This window comes from Oncorhynchus nerka, linkage group LG20 (assembly GCF_034236695.1).
Source record: "Oncorhynchus nerka isolate Pitt River linkage group LG20, Oner_Uvic_2.0, whole genome shotgun sequence".
Lineage (NCBI taxonomy): Eukaryota > Metazoa > Chordata > Actinopteri > Salmoniformes > Salmonidae > Oncorhynchus > Oncorhynchus nerka.
In genome coordinates this window covers 35972769-35996524 of record NC_088415.1, presented here as the reverse complement: position 1 = coordinate 35996524, position 23756 = coordinate 35972769, and the positions used below count along the sequence as shown (strand labels likewise).

General features: G+C 44.2%; 1 protein-coding gene across 4 annotated transcripts; it reads right to left on the bottom strand.

Moving 5' to 3' along the window:
* Positions 1-99: 99 nt before the first annotated feature.
* LOC115102386 (tumor protein D54-like) lies at positions 100-23718 on the bottom strand. 4 transcript variants are annotated; one of them, XM_029622290.2, is made up of 11 exons: positions 23256-23715; positions 21667-21785; positions 21303-21451; positions 15501-15548; positions 14784-14885; positions 4987-5146; positions 3056-3082; positions 1021-1065; positions 857-925; positions 703-752; positions 100-588 (listed from the first exon to the last, which is right to left on the bottom strand). In XM_029622290.2, the coding sequence occupies exons 1-10, from the start codon at positions 23281-23283 to the stop codon at positions 705-707; spliced, it is 795 nt and encodes a 264-aa protein (XP_029478150.1). In that variant the 5' UTR covers positions 23284-23715; the 3' UTR covers positions 100-588; positions 703-704. The 4 variants fall into 4 exon arrangements, with proteins under 4 accessions (XP_029478150.1, XP_064861522.1, XP_029478152.1 ...); XM_065005450.1 differs by lacking the exon at positions 857-925 and having other exon boundaries at positions 23256-23718; XM_029622292.2 differs by lacking the exons at positions 857-925; positions 4987-5146 and having other exon boundaries at positions 23256-23716.
* Positions 23719-23756: the final 38 nt, after the last annotated feature.

Sequence of the window (23756 nt, the reverse complement as noted above, 5' to 3'; positions counted from 1 at the left end):
ATTCCCAGTCAGGGAACACAAGTTTTATATTTTTTTAAACAACATGCCAATCACCGTTTTACCAGTCTATTATACTACCGTATCATGGTTATAGCTGTGAACTGTAACAACAATACTCACTTTTATTTCTCTCTTTATTTTTCCAGAAAGTTATAGTATCCAAAATCAGAACAGACCACTTTTGTTTTAATTGTAAATTATCTTAAAGTACAAAAATACATTACTGTACATTTGTGATTGTTATGTGCTTATAATGCAATAGTAGAATATGACAATGACATTTTCCTTCAAACAGTTGGACAATATACATAACTACATATTGGAAATACTACTTCATATTTAGAATGAATGAAAGTTTGGAACCAACACTGTCAAAGCCATACCCAAGTTATCAACCTCCTGCATAATGTTTACTCTTTGAAGGGGTAGTGTGGACCATGACATCAGGTTAAAGTAATGAAGGGAGTAGTGAGATTACAGATGGTTGAGAGAAAATAGATTATGTTGGAGGGAACCACTGTTCTGAGATGGGCTTCTTTCAGACCCAGAGTTATCTCCGTCAATCCCTAGAATCCTGGACACCTTGTTCTGTGTGGGAGAGACAGAAGCCAGTAGAGACATGAGGAATTAGTTGTAATATTAAAGATGAGAAAATACAGTATTTTCTGTTCTTTATGTTTGTGATTGTTCTCACAGACTTACCTTCACGCTTCACACCATGTCTTCAAAAGGACTTGAATGTATTGGAATGTCTACAAGGAGGCAGAAAGACACATCTCGTAAACAATGGAAATCACTTTGAGGTATCACTTCAGGTTAAAGTAAGTTTTTCAGCTTTAAATGTAACTTTATTTACTTGCAGCATTAATGTCATTCTAATGTCGTTCACCAGACTCTTCCTCCCCAAGCACTGTTCGCAATTAGCCTGGGGACGAAGTTAATATCATTCAAACATCATTCACCGCCTATGGAGTCCCTGCAGAAAGTAGTAGTAGTGCAGTAGTGTGCCCAGTGTTTTACCTCATTGACATAGCAGGGACACTGATGGAGTGGCCCAAGGAGGGGCTGGTGCGTCCGAGAGCAGAAACAGAGACAACGAGAGATTAGTAAGAGCATCATGTAGTTTAGCAGTACAACATGTAGTATAAAGGACTATAGTAGTACATCATGTATTATAGCATGTAATATAGTAGTAGATCATGTAGTATAGCAGTACAACATTTAGTATAAAGGACTAGTATAGTAGTACATCATGTAATATAGCATGTAATATAGCAATACATCATGTAGTATAGCATGTAATATAGTAGTAGATCATGTAGTATAGCAGTACAACATGTAGTATAAAGGACTAGTATAATAGTACATCATGTAGTATAGCATGTAATATAGCAATGCATCATGTAGTATAGCATGTAATATAGTAGTAGATCATGTAGTATAGCAGTACAACATGTAGTATAGCAGTACAGCATGCAGTATAGTAGTACAGCATGTAGTATAAAGTAGTAGTATAGTAGGCCATCATTTAGTATACAGTAGTAGTGCATCATGTATTATAGGAGTGCATCATGTAGTATACAGTAGTAGTACAGTATGTAGTATAAGAGTGCATCATGTAGTATAGGAGTGCATCATGTAGTATACAGTAGTAGTACAGTATGTAGTAGAATAGTACATCATGTAGTATAGAAGTGCATCATGTAGTATAGCAGTACAACATGTAGTATAGCAGTACAACATGTAGTATACAGTAGTAGTACAGTATGTAGTATAGTAGTGCATCATGTATTAAAGGAGTGCATCATGTAGTATAGCAGTACAACATGTAGTATAGCAGTACAACATGTAGTATACAGTAGTAGTACAGTATGTAGTATAGTAGTGCATCATGTAGTATAGGAGTGCATCATGTAGTATACAGTAGTAGTACAGTATGTAGTAGAATAGTACATCATGTAGTATAGAAATGCATCATGTAGTATAGCAGTACAACATGTAGTATAGCAGTACAACATGTAGTATACAGTAGTAGTACAGTATGTAGTATAGTAGTGCATCATGTATTAAAGGAGTGCATCATGTAGTATACAGTAGTAGTACAGTATGTAGTATAAGAGTGCATCATGTAGTATACAGTAGTAGTACAGTATGTAGTATAAGAGTGCATCATGTAGTATAGCAGTGCATCATGTAGTATAGCAGTACAACGTGCAGTATAGCAGTACAACATGTAGTATACAGTAGTAGTACAGTATGTAGTAGAAGAGTACATCATGTAGTATAGAAGTGCATCATGTAGTATAGCAGTACAACATGTAGTATAGCAGTACAACATGTAGTATACAGTAGTAGTACAGTATGTAGTATAGTAGTGCATCATGTATTAAAGGAGTGCATCATGTAGTATACAGTAGTAGTACAGTATGTAGTATAAGAGTGCATCATGTAGTATACAGTAGTAGTACAGTATGTAGTATAAGAGTGCATCATGTAGTATAGCAGTGCATCATGTAGTATAGCAGTGCATCATGTAGTATACAGTAGTAGTACAGTATGTAGTATAAGAGTGCATCATGTAGTATACAGTAGTAGTACAGTATGTAGTATAAGAGTGCATCATGTAGTATAGGAGTGCATCATGTAGTATACAGTAGTAGTACAGTATGTAGTAGAAGAGTACATCATGTAGTATAGAAGTGCATCATGTAGTATACAGTAGTAGTACAGTATGTAGTATAGTAGTGCATCATGTTTTAAAGGAGTGCATCATGTAGTATACAGTAGTAGTACAGTATGTAGTATAAGAATGCATCATGTAGTATAGGAGTGCATCATGTAGTATAGCAGTACAACATGTAGTATAGCAGTACAACATGTAGTATACAGTAGTAGTACAGTATGTAGTATAGTAGTACATCATGTAGTATAGTAGTATATAGCACATGAGCAAGAAAAACAGATCAGTAGCAGCTTAATAAATCACATCGAATATATCACATCGAAATCAAGGTTTTTCACTATCACAAGGCCAGGGAACTCCTACTATCCTTACCGAGGTGGGCTTGGCAAAGGCAGTGCCCTGTCCGGTTAATGGGCAGCGTTCCAGGAACGAGATGGGGAAAGAAAGATGGTCAGATAAAGTCATCAAGAGGCCACATGGAGGTGTAAATATTGACAGTGCGCTGTATGAGTGAGAAGAGTGTGTGTGTGCGTATATATAAAAAAAATACTTAAACAATTAATGGCAAGTAAAAATGCATCACAGCGACAGCTATCCTTTACGCAGGCTCAATTTAAAGGCTATGAAGGAACAGTAAAGTAGATAAAGGGATAATGTTGCCAATTAAGACCGACTGGTCCGATTCGATTAAGACTGTTGAATTTCTCCCTGTGATTGCGTAAACAAATGTACAAGAAGAAACCTTTGCCCTCAACAATGTGTCCTGAGAAGGGCAGTGGTGTAAAGTACTTAAGTAAAAATACTGGAATGTACTACTTAAGAATTTTGGGGGGTATCTGTACTTAACTATTTATTTTTGACAACTTTACTTCACTACATTCCTAAAGAAAATTATAACCTTTTTACTGCATGAATACATTTGCCCTGACACACAAAAGTACTTGTTACATTTTGAATGTCAGTTGTATTGCTTCTTTAAATCAGAACAACAATTTTCAGCTGTGCTAACACCATTTCAAAAGGGGTTTCTAAAGATCAATTAAACGTATAAGATAAACTTGGATTAGCTAATACAATGTGCCATTGGAACACAGGAGTGATGGTTGCTGATAATTGGCCTCTGTAAGCCTATGTAGATATTCCATTTTAAAAAATCAGCCTTTCAACTACAATAGTCATTTACCACATTAACAATGTCTAACACTGTATTTCTAATCAATTTGATGTTATTTTAACAGACCATATTTTTTTTGCTTTTCTTTCAAAAAGCAAAAAAATGAATACCCAAGTTTAATTTACAATCGACTGACACAGCCATGGCACGATGGCCAAGAACATTTTGTTTTTTATTCCAGGGTTGTTGCTCTAGCACCTCGGCTGTTATACACCTAGGCCTATATCATTACGATCAAGAATATAAAAAGGTAGCATAAATAGCTTATATAGAAATATATAATATACCTCTCTCTCGCTTAGAGAAGTGTTCTACCGTTAACTTGAATCAGTTTATCCCCATGTTAACCAGCCCACCACACTAATAGAGACAACAACCCTGTTGATAATACCTCATCCATTTGCTGGTGTGTAACGGAACAATAATCATCCTTTACATTTTTTATAATGAGATTTCTTTTTTAAATGTAAAAGGCAAATGACAACAATTATTTTAGGATCATATAGGCCTATTCCAATAGGAGAACCTAGGCAGGTTTTTAATGATATTGTCCTTTATAATTGCCCTATAATAAATCTATTCATATTTATTACGTTTTATCTTAACAGCTATTCATTCCAATTCACATCAGTGAACAATAACATATTTGAAGTCATAATATACACAACCTGTAACGGCGTTCTTCGTTTGTGGAAGAAAGAGAGTCGGACCGAAATGCAGCGTGTAGGTTACTCATGACTTTAATGAAAGAATACGTAACGATACATGAAAATACTGAGAGTACAAAACAACAAACGGAACGTGACACTAATTACAGCCTATCTGGTGACTACAACACAGAGACAGGACAATCACCCACGAAATAATACGCGAACTCAAGCTACCTAAATACGGTTCCCAATCAGAGACAAAGAGAAGCACCTGACTCTCATTGAGAACCGCCTCAGGCAGCCAAACCTATACCACACCCCTAATCAGCCGCAATCCCAAATAATACAAACCCCAATACGAAACACAACATATATACCCATGTCACACCCTGGCCTACCCAAACTATACCAAAAACACAAAATATAATGACCAAGGCGTGACAGAACCCCCCCCCTAAGGTGCGGACTCCGGGACGCACCTCAAGAGCATAGGGAGGGTCCGGGTGGGCGTCTGTCCATGGTGGCGGTTCTGGCTCGGGACGTGGACCCCACTCCATGAATGTCCTAGTTCCTCCCCTTCGCCTTCGCGTCCTGGGATAATCCACCTTCTCCGCCGACCATGGCCTAATAGTCCTCACCCTGATCCCCACATAACCTCTTTCAGGAATACCTAGGATAGGATAAAGTAATCCTTCTCACCCCCCTTAAAAGATTTAGATGCACTATTGTAAAGTGGCTGTTCCACTGGATGTCTTAAGGTGAACGCACCAATTTGTAAGTCGCTCTGGATAAGAGCGTCTGCTAAATGACTTAAATGTAATGTAAATGTAAATGTAACTGAGGGGCAGCTCGGGACCGAGGGGCAGCTCGGGACAGAGGGGCAGCTCAGGACAGAGGGGCAGCTCAGGACAGAGGGGCAGCTCGGGACAGAGGGGCAGCTCGGGAAAGAGGGGCAGCTCGGGACAGAAGGGCAGCTCGGGACAGAAGGGCAGCTCGGGACAGAAGAGCAGCTCGGGACAGAGGGGCAGCTCGGGACTGAGGGGCAGCTCGGGACAGAAGGGCATCTCAGGACAGAGGGGCAGCCCGGGACTGAGGGGCAGCTCAGGACAGAGGGGCAGCTCAGGACAGAGGGGCATCTCGGGACAGAGGCAGCCCGGGACTGAGGGGCAGCCCGGGACTGAGGGGAAGCCCAGTACTGAGAGGATGCCCAGTACTGAGAGGACGCCCAGTACTGAGAGGACGCCCAGTACTGAGACGAAGCTCAGACAGGTAGTAGGCTCCGGTAACTCCTGGCTGGCTCGCGGATCTAGCTGCTCTATGCAGACTGACAGCTCTGACTGCTCCATGCAGGCTGACAGCTCTCTGTAGACTGGCACTTCTGGCTGATCCTGGCAGACTGGCACTTCTGGCGGATCCTGGCAGACTGGCACTTCTGGCGGATCCTGGCAGACTGGCACTTCTGGCGGATCCTGGCACTTCTGGTGGATCCTGGCAGACTGACGATGCTGGGCAGACTGGCGACGCTGGACAGACTGGCGACGCTGGACAGACTGGCGGCACTGGGCAGACTGGGAGCACTGGCGGCGCTGGACAGACTGGCGGTGCTGGGCAGACTGGCGACGCTGGGCAGACTGGCGACGCTGGGCAGACTGGGAGCACTGGCGGCGCTGGGCAGACTGACAGCTCTGGCTGCTTCATGCAGACTGACAGCTCTCTGCAGACTGGCAGATCCTGGCTGACTGGCACTTCTGGCGGATCCTGGCAGACTGGCACTTCCGGCGGATCCTGGCAAACTGGCACTTCCGGCGGATCCTGGCAGACTGGCACTTCCGGCGGATCCTGGCAGACTGGCACTTCTGGCGGATCCTGGCAGACTGGCACTTCTGGCGGATCCTGGCAGACTGGCGACGCTGGGCAGACTGGCGACGCTGGACAGACTGGCGACGCTGGACAGACTGGCGACGCTGGGCAGACTGGTCGACGCTGGGCAGACTGGGAGCACAGGCGGCGCTGGACAGACTGGCGGTGCTGGGCAGACGGGAGACTCCGGCAGCGCAGGAGAGGAGAAAGGCTCTGGCTGCGCTAAACAGGCGGGAGGCTCCGGCAGCGCAGGAGAGGAGACAGGCTCTGGCTGCGCTGAACAGGCGGGAGGCTCCGACAGCGTAGGAGGGAAGGAAGGCTCTGGCTGTGTTGAACAGGCGGGAGACTCCAACAGCGTAGGAGGGAAGGAAGGCTCTGGCTGTGTTGAACAGGCGAGGCGCACTGAAGGCCTGGTGCGTGGTGCTGGAACTGGTGGTATTTGATCGAGGACACGCACAGGAAGCCTGGTGCGGGGAGCTGCTACCGGAGGACTGTTGTGTAGAGGTGGCTCTGGATAGACCGGACCGTGCAGGCGCACTGGAGCTCTTGAGCACCGAGCCTGCCCAAGCTTACCTGGCTCGATGCCCACTCTAGCCCGGCCAATAGGAAGAGCTGGTATGTGTCGCAGCTGGCTCTGCACCCGCACTGGAAACACCGTGCGCTCCATAGCATAACACGGTGCCTGCCCGGTCTCTCTAGCCCAACGGTGAGCACAGGGAGTATGCGCAGGTTTCCTACCTGGCATAACTATTCTCCCTTCTAGCCCCCACCCAATACATTTTTTGGGGTGACTTTCCGGTTTCCAACCGAGTCGCCGTGCTGCTTCCTCATACCTGCGCCTCTCCGCTTTAGCTGCTTCTATTTCCTCCTTGGGACGGCGATATTCTCCCGGCTGCGCCCAGGGTCCTTTACCGTCTAATTCCTCCTCCCATGTCCAAATCTCCAAATGGTGCAGTCTCTCCCACTGCAACTGTTCTTCACGATTAACAGGGAGAGTAGGCTCAGGTCTGACTCCTGACTCAGCCACTCTCTCTCTGCGCTTTCCCCCGTTACTTTCGGTTTTCGCTCTGCGTCGCCGTGTTTTCCTTTTTGACTCCATTAGCCTGTAGCCCTCTTCGCACTGCTGTAGGGAATCCCAGGCGGGCTCCTGCACTCGCTCTGGATCGGCCGCCCACCTGTCGATTTCTTCCCACGTAGTATACTCCATGCTTCTGCTGTCCATAATGTCGTCCTTTAGCTCCTGCCAGTTTACACGCTGCTCGGTCCGTTTACGGTGGGTGATTCTGTAACGGCGTTCTTCGTTTGTGGAAGAAAGAGAGTCGGACCGAAATGCAGCGTGTAGGTTACTCATGACTTTAATGAAAGAATACGTAACGATACATGAAAATACTGAGAGTACAAAACAACAAACGGAACGTGAAACTAATTACAGCCTATCTTTTTTTTATTTTTATAAAAATAGTTTATTATCTTCAATACCATTCATTCTTTACAACTCATAATTTACATACATACACAAATAATGGTATTTTAAATAAACTAATTAAACTAAAACATAAACCACAAACAAAACCTCAGGGGAGCATCTTCCCTCCCCGTTACCCTACAAAATACCTCTCCCTATCTCCCCGTCCCTAATCTATCCTCTTACAAATCTAAATGACACCCAGCCCTAAACCCCCTTCCACCTCTCCCGAGCAGCATGCTGCCCCCACTTCCTCTCCTCCCTCTTCATCCTCCCCCTCAAATCTCCTTCCACCCTCCTCACTATCCCTTCCACCCCCCAATCTTTCCCTGTCTTCACCATGTTCTGCCTTTGCCTCCCACAGCCCCCGTTTAAAGAGACTCATGAGAAGCCAGAGCAGAAACCTGTCCCTATCCGTCCCTCTCGCTCTCCCTACACCCCTCTCTAACCTGGCCCACGTCAATACAAAATCCCCCTTTACCAAACCTAACAACACCCGTGCCCTAGCCCATACTACTCCGGCAAAGGCACAGTCCCAAAAGACATGGCGCACAGTCTCCTCCCTGCCACAAGAGGATCTTAGACAGGTGGGGGATTGCACCAAATTATACCGGTACAAGATGGAACGTACCGGCAAACACTTATGAAGGCTCAACCAATTCAGGTCCTTGAGCCTGTTATCCAGACCCCGCGCCTGCACTCCCTCCCAGACCACTTCCGAGATGCCCACTACAGGCGCCGGACTCCTGCCTTTCTGACCTCCTCGTACAGGTGCCTGTGATCTAAACCTACTCGGGCAACTTCAACCTCAGGGTGCGCACGCAGCCACTTGGCCGCATGACCAAAGTGCCACGGCAGCTGTTCCGCCCGAGGACCCGTGTTAGACCACACCATTATGCTTCTCGCCTGATATGAGAAAAACACCCGCAGGAGGTAACCGGACGGGTGTATCACTGGCTGAGCAAGCTCCGTTAACAAGAAGGAAACAAAAATTGAGTCCAGCTTGAGGGGGAAATGTGGTACCCCCTACCTCCCTCCCCGATGGGACAGATCATGCGTGCCCTGGCGACCCACTCGCACCTGCCACTCCACATAAACTGAAACACAAGCCTCACTAGAGGCCTCCTCAGACAAGCCGGCAATGGGTAGATGTATGCCAAATACAAAAGAGACGGCAACACATCCACCTTTAGGACCAGGACTTTGCCCATAAAAGACAAATACCTAGCTTTCCACATTGCTAGCTTCCTCTGTACCACTGCGATACGCATGTTCCAGTTTAGCGTCGCTGAGCCGGAGGTCTCAAAATGGACCCCGAGAATCCTCAGGGCCCCCTCACAGAGAGATAACCCCCCAGGCACATCCGTTCTACCGCGCCATCTTCCGAAAAACTTGACTGAAGACTTTGCATGGTTCAGAACTGCTCCCGACGCTCGGGTGAAATCCCCAAAGATGGCAAGGGACCTTGTCAGGCACGAGTCCTTGCACAACAGCAAGGAAGTGTCGTCGGCGTACTGCGTCATCTTAACACGCAGCCCACCACTTCCAGGGATCAGCAAACCTTCCACCCCTGTGTCTGCCCTAATGGCAGCCCCCAGAGGCTCCATGTACAGAACGAAGAGGAGAGCCGAGAGTGGGCACCCCTGCCTGACCCCAGACAAGAGGTCAAAAACATCACCCAAGTGACTATTTACACTAACTCGGCACCCCGCTCCGACATATAATGTACGAATCCATCCTATAAACTTCTCCCCAAATCCTAATCGACCTAACACTCTGAATAAAAAGGATCTATTCACGCGATCGAAGGCTTTCGCCTGATCTAGCGCTGCTACCATTAAAGGCAGACCTCTATCTTCAACCCAAGCGATGGAGTCCCTGATTAACTGTAGGTTCCATCTAATAGAGCGGCCCTCTACCCCGCACGTCTGATCCTCATGAACGACGTAGGGAAGGGCTGTGCGCAACCGGTCTGCTAAAACCTTTGCAAGTAGCTTGTAATCTACACACAGCATGGTCAACGGCCGCCAGTTGCCAAGGTCTGTTACTTCCCCCTTCTTATATAAAAGTGACAGCACACCAACAGCCATTGATCCCCCGGGACCCCGTCTCAAGGATGGCCTTCAAGACTTCGAGGACCACTGGTCCAAGTATACCCCAAAACTTGAGATAAAACTCAGCCGGCAGCCCATCTATCCCAGGCACCTTCCCTTTTCCCATCCTCCTAAGAGCGCTCTCAACCTCTTCTAGTGAGATCTGGGCCTCCATCACTTCTCTAATGTCCTCCGGCAACCGCCTGGACAAGTGTTCTAAAACACATTTCCCTGCTCTACATCTATTTCCCTTTCCTTAAATAAACCTTGAAATGATCAGTTGTCACCCTGACCATATCCTCTGGTTCTCTAACTATACTACCATTTTCTTCCCTAACACCATGCATTACCTTCCTACTCTGTCTTGCCCTAACCAACTTAAAGAACATAGCAGAACAAGTCTCATTATGTTCTAGAAAGCCACTATGCGCTCGCTCAAGGAAAGCTCGAGCCTTCCGCTCCTGCAACTCCCTGAGCTGCGCCTTTAGGGTTGCGGATCTCTCCCAGTCAAACGACCCGCCGAGGTTGCCTGCCTCGTATTCGAGTCCAATTAACCTCTGGATACGATCCACCTCCCTCCTCTCCTCCCTTTTTTTCCTCTTGCAATACTCTATTATAAAAGCCCTAATCCTCACCTTAACTAATTCCCACCACTCTAACACCCCCTCGCACATGGACCGGAGGCCCTCAAGCCTCCAAAAGAAACCATAAAACCCGTCAACAAAAGCCCGCTCCTCCAGCACATCCCGATCTAGCTTCCAGTACCCTCTACCAAAGAGGCAGACTGGCGACCCCACCTGCAGGAGCACCCCGTCGTGATCCGAAAGAAAACAGGCAACAGCCGCCCAGACAACTTACCCAAAGACCTGGGTACAAAAATATAGTCGAGCCTCCGCTCAACCCCCTGGAGTTACGCCATGTAGGACCGTCCATTTTCGGAGTAGTGTGCAGACCACCATCTACCAGACCATGGCAAGCCATTAGCCTGGCAATGGCGCCCGCACTGCTATCCCCCTCTTCCTAAATCTGTATTAAAATCCCCCTATCACTAATTTCCTATTTGTGACACACAGGGGCGTCAGACAGTCCACCATCTCCCTTCTGTCTGCCACCACCTGTGGCCCATACACCACCACTAATCTAAATTTACAATCCCTTATCGTGACATCCACCCCTATAACCCTCCCCTGCATTACCACGAAAGAATCCTCCACTTTTACCTCCCTGTGCCCACACAAAATCCCTACCCCGATGAGTGCACCCCCAACACCCCAAACCGACTCCCCCTTGTCCCACTCCCTCTTAAACCTAATAACATCCCCTCCATCCCTCAGGTGAACCTCCTGTAAAAAACAAAAATCAAACCCCACACCCTCCAAATAACTAAAAACCGCCCTCCTCTTAACAAAATCCCTTAAACCCCTTACATTTAAACTAACAAAAGTAAAATTAGACTCCATGAAAAATAAATACATGTAATACACTCAAATTCTAAACCCAGACAGAAAAAAACATAAAACAGGAGACTCACCCGATGCTCCCCTGCTCCATATCTACCGGTGAGAACACCATCCGTAATCCCGACATCCCCCCCTCTTCCTCAATCACACCCTCCCAGGATGCAGGAATAGTGTTTGGCTCCGGAGTGCCCTGCACCCTGGGTCTACCACCACAATCCTCCCCCTCCCCAGTGTTGCAGCTGGTTTGGAAAAAAATTGGGGAGGCTGAGTCCCCAAACAAAAACTCCCCACCTCCTCTTGTACCCAGTCCTGAGTCTTGTTATGTGTGTCCCCACCCAACAGAAGTTGAGGGCCTGGGGAAACCAGCAGCAACCCAGAGGTTTCTCCCGCCCCCATCACTCTCTTGGCCATTCCTTCCCCTCACTGTCGGCCAATCGCCCCTCCTCTTCATACTCTTCTTTGGTGATGGCGGCAGTGAAGAGATACCACCCTCCCCCCGCCAGCTCCTCCACCATACCCCTCATCTCTTCCACCATGGCACTTTCCCCCAGTCCACTTTCTCTTCCACCGTCTCCTTCTCCACCACTCCTCCCTCGCTTTCTTCTCTCTCATGCTCCTCCACTCGGTTGCCTTCTTCCGCCGCTTTTTCTGGTTCTCCTACTCCCGTGCCTTCCGTTTCCTTCTCTCTTCCATCCGCCGCTTCTGGCTCCTCCTCCTTCCTTGTGGCCTTCCCCTCTGGACCTGAACTCTGGTCATGAGGCGTGCTTCCTTCCCCTCCTCTTCTTCCCCCATCCCCCGCTCCTGCTCCCCCCAGCCGCAGACGCATATGACCTCTGACGGGCCGGGCACCCCTCCACAGGTGTGCTGACGAGCCACACCCATGGCACGTCTTAGGCTTGTCACAATCCCTCGCCTCGTGATCCTCAGATGCACAAAATCTGCATTTTCTTGCACTGCATGAGGCGAATATGTGACCATAGGCCATACAGCGTCTGCAAAATGGGGGCTGACGTGCATAATACAACGTCCCCTGTCAGCCCCTAGGGAGAACATAGCAGGAGGATGGAGGTAGCCACCATGTCCCCTTGGGTCCTCTCTGAGGAGGGCCTGGAAGCCTCTCCTCCCATTCCAAAACCCAAGGGAGTCTTTGAGGTGCCTTGCTGAGGAGACGTTATCCATGTATCTCCCAGAAAAGCCCTCACCTCTTCGTCCTTAACGTAAGGGTTGTAGATGTTCACAGTTACAACCCTAAAGTTATTCTTCGCCAGGCTTGTTATTTCGTAGTGGCACATCGGCCTCTCACCTCCCACTGCTCTTGCCCTTCTCAGGATATCATCGTGTTTTTCCTCTGTATATAGTGCAACGTCGTATGCTCCCTCCAACGAGTTGCCTTGGAAACAAAACACGTCCTTCACCGTCAGCTTTAGAATCCCCATCAATATTATCCTTCCAAAGGATTCCCGTCCTAAAGGCTCAAACTCCTTTTCCTTCCAAGCAAACCGAATCGTGTTGGCCAGCCCAATCCCAGGGACCGACCGTGTTGATGTATTTAGCACCATCTCCGCAAGGAGAATGGCGCTCGTTCTCTTCTCTTCCAAAACAATTGAAAAGAAAAAACCAAGTGACTGAGCCTATCTGGTGACTACAACACAGAGACAGGACAATCACCCACGAAATACAACGCAAACTCAAGCTACCTAAATACGGTTCCCAATCAGAGACAAAGAGAAGCACCTGACTCTCATTGAGAACCGCCTCAGGCAGCCAAACCTATACCACACCCCTAATCAGCCGCAATCCCAAATAATACAAACCCCAATACGAAACACAACATATATACCCATGTCACACCCTGGCCTACCCAAACTATACCAAAAACACAAAATATAATGACCAAGGCGTGACACAACCTCAAGTAGGCCATATCATATCAAGTTAAAAAAACAACCTTGGTATTTCTAATGTACAATCTTCAAATTAAATAAGTAAATAAATCTTAAAGAAAAAAGGTCAGCCTTACCCATCTTTGCCTTCCCCTAAATCAAAACCTGATATTAAGTCCATATAGAAAAGGGATAAGTTCATCATACCCATTCTGCATTACCATAAGTCCAACCTTATTTTAAGTCCACGGTTCCATACTACATGAATAAAAAAAGTTGTTCATGCAAAAAAGAAAGTTATGTGTACTATTTAACGCGGTGCAAATATCTATCGGGGACTACTTCAACTGGAGGTAGCTATCACTCACAGCCAAGTTGTAATCTTAGAGTCCTTGAACATTTGGTTGTTTACATATAATCTATTGACCACTAGACGAACATTCTGCTTCACTTCTCGGAGCAGTTTGAAAGTGGGGTACAGGGCACGTCGTCTCTCCACTATTTTATGGGGAAATTGTTCATCAATAGAGAATGAGGTGTTCTTCAATTCTCTAACCTGTTGTAACAAAGCAATTTCCCTTTTGAGGTGGCTCAGCATAGCTACAATCGGACGGGGCCTTCCCTCTGCTCTGCCAACGAAACGGTGAGCCCTCTGAAAATAAATTGTTTCCACCTGTTCGTCCGTCATATTGAGATTACTTTTCCTGAACACCTTGATTTTTCCTCCGTTTGACAAATAGTTTGTGTTCATCCTCCTTTTATTCCCATTATAACAATATTATTTTTCATACTTCTGCACTTTAGATCAAGTAATTTGGCTTTCATTGTTTTATTATCATACCGTAGCCTCTCTGTAGTGTCTTCTAGGGAGTCCACGGCAGTTTTCAATATCTTATGTTCCACTGGTATTTAATTTTATTACTGTAATCCATTCCTATTTTTAAGGACTCAAACTCCCCCAGTAACCCAGGCAATATATCATTTTTTTTAACTGCTCGCTCATGCTTGTAAGCTCTATCTTCTGGAGACAGTTATAAAATCGTCCCCCTCCCAATGTGACATTTTGAATTTTTGGCGGCGGCTTCCCATCAGTTTCGCTTGTAGAACTCGAGGAAAGATATACTCTGTTGTTCACTTCGTTGTATGTGTTTCTTTTTCGAGCATATCAAAATGCGGATCAATAAATAGTTCCAGATTCTCAATATTATCCAGAATGTTTGTTTTCTAGTTATCAGCCAATCCTCAATTGTTGTGATTAATTCATGCAACAAACTATGCCTATGCTGCCACGTCAGACTTGGTCTTTTACCAAATAGGGCTATCTTCTGTATACCACCCATACTTTGTCACAACATTTTTTGGGTTAATAGATGATTCCATTTGTGCTATTACATAGTTATTCACTATTATTCTACAATGTAGAAAATAGTAAAAATGAGGAAAAACCCTGTAATGAGTAGGGGTGTCCAAACTTTTGAATGGTTCTGTATATATATACTGTTGAGCTGAGGGTACCTCATGTCTCCAAGTCTCCTTGTAATGGCCACACCCACTGTGGACAGGGCAGCACTGGTCATCTGTCCTGCATTAGAGATACTCTCCTGGGTCCTCTTATACCTAGTCACAGAAAGCAAGAGAGAGAGTCGGAGATCTAGAAAAGACAGGAAGTTTATATTTTGACTACCAATCAGTCGGCATGACTACTATAGTATATCAAGGGGGAAAGGGCAAAACTTAACTTATGTCACCGAGGTTTGTTCAAAGTACACCCTACGCAAGGACTTAATTTGCATATTGGCCCATCCACTTTCTTGGATCCTCCTTTTCACAGTGACGAGCTTGCTGTGTTCCACCACAGCATCAGCAGGAGGACACATGCTATGAGCACGGATGGACTGGTTGAAGCACGATAGGTGAAACCCCAAAACATGAGCCATCAGCACCTTCGTGGTCACCCTGTGCTAGTGCAGATAGCCAGATTCCCCCCACCCCCTCTGTTTTCACCAAGTAAAGTGCTCCCTCCCCGGCCAGGCCAGCCACAGCCTGTTGTTAATGCTGCTGCCAATGTTAAGAAAGGCTATTGGACAGGCTATTAACAGGCCTCTGATCCAGCTGACCTTAAAATCCCATCAGCTGTTCCAACATAGAGCTTAGAACAACATAGAACAAGAACCCTTTTAGCAAAGCCCGTCTTGGTTAAATTCACATATATAATGGATAGTGACCACTCACACGTTAGATTGGCTGATGTCTTCCAGAGTAGCTGAGGCTGTCAGATATCTGTAAATACAGAGGTACATTATCATCAGAGCTCCATCTTAGAGAAAGCATTAAGTACTGAAGATGAGCATGCATTTCAGGATTATGTACTGTAGGTATTATGCCAGGCAAAAACAGGGTGCTGACATTGTATGCTTTTCAACAACGTTCTGCCAGAAATAATAATAGATGCAATAGCTGCTTTGGCAGGCTTGGTTCACCTTTGCCCAACTTTTACTCACATTAAGTCAGAGTCAAATCTGCCCTGGTTCATTTGCAAAGGCTCTCCATTAGTTTGAAGTCTATCCACAGTTTTTGAATGCCTTCAAATCTGATAGTGTCTCAGGGGGAGTTGGGATAAAACACATTTCCAATTCACAAATGCATATAATACACAATTATACACAAGTACATGTGTGAAATATGACAAATATACTGAACAGAAAAATAAATGCAACCCGTGAAGTGTTGGTCCAATGTTTCATGAGCTGAAATAAAAGATCCCAGAAATGTTCCATACGCACAAAAAGCTTATTTCTCATACATGTTGAATGTTCATTTCTCTACCATAAGCCGTCTTAGGGAAGCTGATCTGGGTGCTCGTTATCCTCACCAGGATCTTGACCTGACTGCAGTTCGACTTCAGTGGGCAAATGCTCACCTTCGATGGCCACTGGCACGCTGGAGAAGTGTGCTCTTCACGGATGAATCCCGGTTTTAACTGTACCGGGCAGATGGCAGACAGAGTGTATGGCGTCGTGTGGGCGAACGGTTTCTTGATGCCAACATTGTGAACAGAGTGCCCCATGGTGGCAGTGTGGTTATGGTATGAGCAAGCATAAACTATAGACATCTAACACAACTGCATTTTATCAATGGCAATTTGAATGAGCAAAGATAACGTGACGAGATCCAGAGGCCCATTGTCGTGCCACCTCATGTTTCAGCACGATAATGCACTGCCCCATGTCGCAAGGATCTGTACACAATTCCTGGGAGCTGAAAATGTCCCAGTTCTTCCATGGCCTGCACACTCACCAGACATGTCACCCATTGAGCCTGTTTGGGATGCTCTGGATCGACATGTACGACAGCGTGTTCCAGTTCCCACCAATATCCAGCAACTTCGCACAGCCATTGAAGAGGAGTGGGACAACATTTCACAGTCCACAATCAACAGACTTATCAACTCTATGTGAAGAAGCTGTGTCTGTTGCACTCCATGAGGCAAATGGTGGTCCCACCAGATACTGACTGGTTTTCTGATCCACGGCTCTAATTTGTTTAAAAGGTATCTGTGACCAACAGATGCATATCTGTATTCCCAGGCATATGAAATCTATAGATTAGGGCATAAAGAACGTATTTAAATTGACAGATTTCTTTTTTTTTGCAGTGTACAGTATATGTATATGGTATTTGATTAGGATCCCCATTAGCTGTTGCAAAAGCAGCAACTACTCTTCCTGGAGTCCACACAAAACATGAAACATAATGCAGAATGACATAATACAGAACATCAATAGACAAGAACGGCTCAAGGACAGAACAAAAACATTTTTAAAGGCCCACATAGCCTACATATCAATGCATACACATAAACTATCTAGGTCAAATATGGGGAGAGGCGTTGTGCCGCGAGGTGTTGCTTTATCTGTTTTTTGAAACCAGGTTTGCCGTTTATTTGAGCAATATGAGATGGAAGGAAGTTCCATGCAATAAGGGCTCTATATAATATGGTACTCTTTCTTGAATTTGTTCTGGATTTCGGGACTGTGAAAAGACCCCTGGTGGCATGTCTGGTGGGATAAGTGTGTGTTTGTTAGAGCTGTGTGTTAGTTGACTATGCAAACAATTTGGGATTTTCAACACATTAATGTTTCTTATAAAAGAAGAAGTGATGCAGTCAGTCTCTCATCAACTCTTAGCCAAGAGAGACTGGCATGCATAGTGTTTATATCAGCCCTCTGATTACAATCAAGAGCAAAGCGTGCCGCTCTGTTCTGGGCCAGCTGCAGCTTAACTAGGTATTTCCTTGCAGCACTGGACCATACGACTGGACAATAATCAAGATTAGACAAAACTAGAGCCTGCAGAACTTGCTTTTTGGAGTGTGGTGTCAAAAAAGCAGAGCATCTCTTTATTACGGACAGACCTCTCCCCATCTTTACAACCATTGAATCTATATGTATTTACCGTGACAGTTTACAATCTAAGGTAATTTAGTCTCCTCAACTTGTTCAACAGCCACAAGGAATGATTTGTACCAAATACAATGCTCTTAGTAGTGATTCCACAGACTTCAACTCTTTTTTAAGAGTTTCAGTGACTTCATTAGCTGTGATGCGTATATGGTTGAATCATCAGCATACATGGACACACCTGCTTTGTTTAATGCCAGTGGCAGGTCATTGGTAAAAATATAAAAGAGTAGAGGGCCTAGAGAGCTTCCCTGCGGTACACCACACTTTACATGTTTGACATTAGAGAAGCTTCCATTGAAGAAAACCCTCTGAGTTCTATTAGATAGATTGCCATATTGTGGATTCAGAGCTGAGGTTAAAAAGCCATAACACATGTTTTTTTTTAACCCTAACAGGTTAGGGTCAATAATATCAAAGGTTGCACTGAAATCTAACAGTACAGCTCCCGCAATCTTATTATTATCAATTTATTTCAACCAATCATCAGTCATTTGTGTCAGTGCAGTACATGTTGAGTGCCCTTCTCTATAAGCGTGCTGAAAGTCTGTTGTTAATTTGTTTACAGAGAAATAGCATTGTATTTGGTCAAACACCATTGTTTCCAACAGTTTGCTGACAGCAAGCTCATAGGTTTGCTGTTAGAACCAGTAAAGGCGCTTTACCACTCTTGGGTAGCGGAATTATTTTGGCTTCCCTCCAAGCCTGAGGACAAATACTTTCCGCTAGGCTCAGATTAAAGATATGACAGATAGGAGTGGCTATAGAGTCAGCTACCATCCTCAGTAGCTTTCCATCTAAGTTGTCAATGCCAGGAGGTTTGTCATTATTTATCGATAGCAATCATTTTTCCACCTCTCCCACACTAACTTTACAAAATTAAAACGTGCAATGCTTTTCTTTCATTAATTGTTTTTTTTATGCATGAATACAATTTCTCACTTGTTCGATGTTGGCATTTCCTGCCTATGTTTGCCCACTTCGCCAATGAAATAATCATTAAAATAATTGGCAACATCAAAAATGGTTTTGTGATGAATAAGCCATCTGATTCAATGAAAGATGGAGCTGAAATAGTCTTTCTGCCCATAATTTCATTTAAAGTACTCCGAAGTTTTTTCCCCCACATTTTTTATATCATTGATCTTGGCTTCATAATAGTTTCTTCTTCTTTTTATTGAGTTTAGTCACATAATTTCTCAATTTGCAGTAAGTAAGCCCGTCAGATGTGCAGCCAGATGTCACGCCCTGACCATAGAGAGCCCTTAGTTCTTTATGGTGTAGTAGGTCAGGGCGTGACTAGTTGGTGCTAATATGGTTCCCAATCAGAGGCAGCTGTTTATCGTTGCCTCTGATTGGGGATCATATTTAGGTAGCTATTTCCCCACCTGTGTTTTGTGGGATATTGATTGTTGGTTAGTGTGTTTGGGCACTACGTCCTCACGGTCTTTGTACGTTTTGTTGTTTTGTTTTGTTAGTTTCACTAAAATATATATGTGGAACTATACTCACACTGCGCCTTGATCCGCTCATTTCCAAGATCGTGACACCAGACTTATTAGCCACATCTCTTTCAACCATACAGATTTTCAATTCCTCATCAATCCATGGAGCCTTAACAGTTCTAACAGTCAGTTTCTTAATTAATAGGTGCATGTTTATCAATAATTGGAAGAAGCAATTTCATAAATGCATCAAGTGCAGCGTCTGGATGCTCCTCATTAATCACATCAGACCAACAAATATTTTTAACATCATCCACATAAGAGTCACAGCAAAATTGTTGTATGATCTCTTATACACTATTTTAGGCCCAGCTGTTGGAACTTTGGCTTTCCTGGATATAGCCACTATATTGTGATCACTGCATCCAATGGGTACGGATACAGCTTTAGAACAAAGTTCTGCAGTATTAGTAAAAATGTGATCGATACATGTGGATGATCTTATTCCTGTAGTGTTTGTAAACACCCTGGTAGGTTGATTAATAACCTGAACCATATTACAGACACTGGTCACAGTAAGAAGCTTCCTCTTGAGCGGACAACTTGATGAAAACCAGTCAATATTCAGGTGCCCAAGAAAGTAGACCTCTCTGTTTATATCACATACAGTATCAAGCATTTCACACATTATTTAGATACTGACTGTTAGCACTTGGTGGCCTATAGCAACACCCCAAAAGAAAAGGCTTTAGATGTGCCAAGTGAACCTGCAACCACAACACTTCAATAACACTTGACATAAGATCTTCTCTAAGTATTACATGGATATGGCTCTGAATATATACAGCAACACCTTCCCCATAAGCATTTCTGTCTCTTCTATACATGTTATATCCTTGTATTGCTACTGATGTATCATCAAATGAATTATCTAAGTGAGTCTCAGAAATGGCTAATATATGAATGTCATCTGATGTTAGCAAGTTATGGATTTCATGAACCTTATCTCTAAGGCTACATATATTAATATAGGCTATTTTCATCCCTTTCCTGGGTAGCTTATCAGAGATAGACATAATACTGAAAAGAGCAAACAAAGCAAGAGAACAAAATATACATTCAGCAGCGCATTAATCACTTGGTGTCTGTGTGTTGTGGGGTTGAAGCTACGAACCCATAGGCTTGACTCTCTCATCCCTTCCAGGCTTCTGGGAGGGAGGGAGGGTGGACAATGAGCCTGTCATAGCGGATGTAAAGCAATGTCCCCACGCGCTCTGGCAGCTTTCATGGCTGGGATCAGTTATCTCAGTTACCTACTTCCTAAGATATACGTTCCTCTCAAGTTCTTCGCTCTTTCCAGAACGAGCTACCTTGTCCTTGAACCTCAGGAACTTGACCACTATCGGCCTGGGCCTATCACCTGGGCCGTGGCCGGGTTTTCCTGTCCCGTGGGTGCGCTCAACCTCAATCTTCCTGTGGTCCATCTTCAATTTCTCAGAGATCATTTCCCTCACTTTGTCCTCAGTCTCCGTCCAGGTCTCATGTGGAGATTCTGCAATTCCGTCCACAACCATGTTATTCTGCCTTGAACTGATGTCCTCTCTCAATGACTTACAGATTGCTGTCATCAACTCATCGAGCTGACCATGGGAGAACTGCAAAATGTTCTTCAGGTCCTGGACCTCTCTGGTCAGGTCGTCCATTATTTTATTAGTAGAATCCACGAGTATTTGGACAAAACACTTGAAGCTATTTTCTTGTTGTTGTAACAACTGCTTGTAGGTCTCTATTTGTTTGTTTAAAAGATAATTCACGTGTGATAGAGAGACACCAATGTCCTCAACGGAACTCCTGCCAGCTTTGGTCTTTGCCAGTACCCACCAAATTATTATTATTATTATTATTACTACTATTCTGATACTAATTATGATGTATTATTGTCAAGCCTGTTTTGTAATTCAGTGACAGTCACTCAATCAGCCCATGTCAGCTAACTTTGTTTAGATGGGTAATTTAGTCTTTATAATGCCTCGGGTTACTTTAATACATTTCTGATGTTGTATAGGCGGTTGAAGAAGCAGGAGTGTTGTGTGACATCATGAGGGCATCTCACAGGTGGAAGTACTTACGCATTGGAGGTCTGGACTTCCTGCCAGCCTTTGGACAGGTTTTGTTTAATCTCACTGAAGGGGCCAGTACCCAGCTGCCTCCTGATGTCCATTGCATATTTCTCTTTGGCCAAGAGTACCTGCCGCAAAGTCTGTATTTCATCCTCCGTCTGAGCAGAAAAAAATGACAGAAAAGTTTACAACGTTCAGACTAAAAATAATAAATTGTGGATTTTCTATGACTTGTCTTTTTCCATTAATTTGGGTGCAAATCAAAATCTGAACGAACTATTATGCTAAGAGACAGATTCAACATAAATGAATATGACAATGTTTGACAATGGGACAAAAGGGCAAAGTTGGACAGACACAGAGAGAGTAATACCTTTGCCAGCTCCATCTTTAAATCAAACTCATCCTCCTCTGATAGACCGTTAGTCGGACTTCCAATTCCTGATATTCCAATGGAAATGTTCCTTGGTGAAACATTTTCCCCACTGTAACCTTTGAAAGGATAGATGTTACTGTCTACAATGCATACCCATGTCAATGCTCAAACTGTGACTTCATAAATGTTCAGTTGTTGACATAAATTACTGCTCTACTGGCAGTTCATCTTCATTTAGTCAACTAGTCTCAACTAAAGAGATGCTCTGCTTTTTTGACACCACAATCCAAAAGCAAGTTCTGCAGGCTCTAGTTTAGTCTAATCTTGATTATTGTCCAGTCGTGTGGTCCAGTGCTGAAAGAAATACTTAGTTAAGCTGCAGCTGGCCCAGAACAGAGTGGCACATTTAGCTCTTAATTGTAATCAGAGGGCTGGAATAAATAGTATGCATGCCAGTCTCTCTTGGCTAAGAGTTGAGGAGAGACTGACTGCATCACTTCTTCTTTTTATAAGAAACAATGTGTTGAAAATACCAAATTATTTGCATAGTCAACTTACACACAGCTCTGACACACACACTTATCCCACCAGGACATGCCACCAGGGGTCTTTTCACAGTCCCGAAATCCAGAACAAATTCAAGAAAGCGTACCGTATTACATAGAGCCCTTATTGCATGGAACTTCCTTCCATCTCATATTGCTCAAATAAACAGCAAACCTGGTTTCAAAACACAGATAAAGCAACACCTCGAGGCACACCTCTCCCCTATTTGACCTAGATAGTTTGTGTGTATGAATTGATTATGTGGTTCTGTCCTTGTCTATTGATGTTCTGTATTATGTCATTCTGTATCATGTTTTTTGATTTGTGTACTTTTGCATTAGCTGATGGGGACCCTCGTAAAATACCAAAATACCAATACCAACTTACTGCTGAGAGTTAGAATAGTAAAATGCACAAGGTGCAATTTCGAAATTTGGTTGTGGATCAGCAGTCTTTCTCTTGTAATATCAGTCACTCAATTAACCCATGTCAGCTCAGTTTTTTTTAGATGGGTAAGATAGTCTAGCGGCCAGCAATCTAAACTTGTAGTAATCACGGGTATAGACCGGAGGGCACCCATTGATTTTGTTAGTCACACTCAGTCAGATATCATATTAAACATGCAATGCAAACATTTCTCTAGACCCTATGGCAAAATCTGTAGAATTGCAGGAAATTAGCTCTAGAACTGCTAATGTTTCTCTCCGCACCATGGCAAATTGTTTAGAACTGCAGCAAACATGTTTTAAAACAGCAACATTTTCTCTACAACCCATGGCAAAATGTGTAAAATTGAACTCTAAACGTTTTTATCTCCGCTGTCAAGAGGACTCCCATTCGTTGTTCTCAATTTCGCAGTCCATGGTGCTGAATTCCATGCCTACCTGTGGCGCTAGCAATAACATTGCGTGTGGCTAATCACGCATAGCATGAAAGGCTATCTAGGCTTGTATTCTTTATCTCACCGTGTGATACAGAGTAGGATGTCATGCATTCATTCATTCATTGAACAATTCAACAATCTAGCCATAGTAACTTACCTTGCCTATTCATGATCAGCAGAGGCATGAACAACTCCGTTTCACCCAGCACTTCTTTTCCGTGTTCGTGCTATCGTTAGCTTTTGCTAAATGGTGTCCAATCCCTACTGTTCAATAATGGATGTCTCAAACGCTTCTCTATACTCACATTCAGTATCACGCTATGGTTTACATGCCAAAGCTATATACAGGAAATCAAGAACATAATGTAGTCTTATTGGAATATTAACGTTATGTTGCGTTGTTTATTCAACACCTACGTGTTTTAAGAATGTGAGTTAATCCCGCACGTGAGTGTGTGAGATGATGGCGGCGTACACCTGTCGAGTAAACAAATTCGATGTATTTTTATACTGATTGTACATATTGTTCATCGATGTTATTTTGTAAAGTATAGGCTATCCTAATTCATTCAGAACGAACTTTGCTGCTGCTGCGGGAAACACAAATAGCCACCTGTGCAGGCTGTGCTGGATCTTTCAGCGTTGGTAAAATATCCAT

Bases quoted from the DNA above. Each gene is read 5' to 3' on its own strand.
- LOC115102386 (XM_029622290.2), bottom strand. From the start codon at position 23,283: ATGCCTCTGCTGATCATGAATAGGCAAG. The intron at 21,452-21,666 runs GTATTACTCTCT...TTTTCTGCTCAG, and splicing joins TAAAGATGGAGCTGGCAAAG to ACGGAGGATGAAATACAGAC. The intron at 1,066-3,055 runs GTAAGGATAGTA...CGGACGCACCAG, and splicing joins CCTTTGCCAAGCCCACCTCG to CCCCTCCTTGGGCCACTCCA.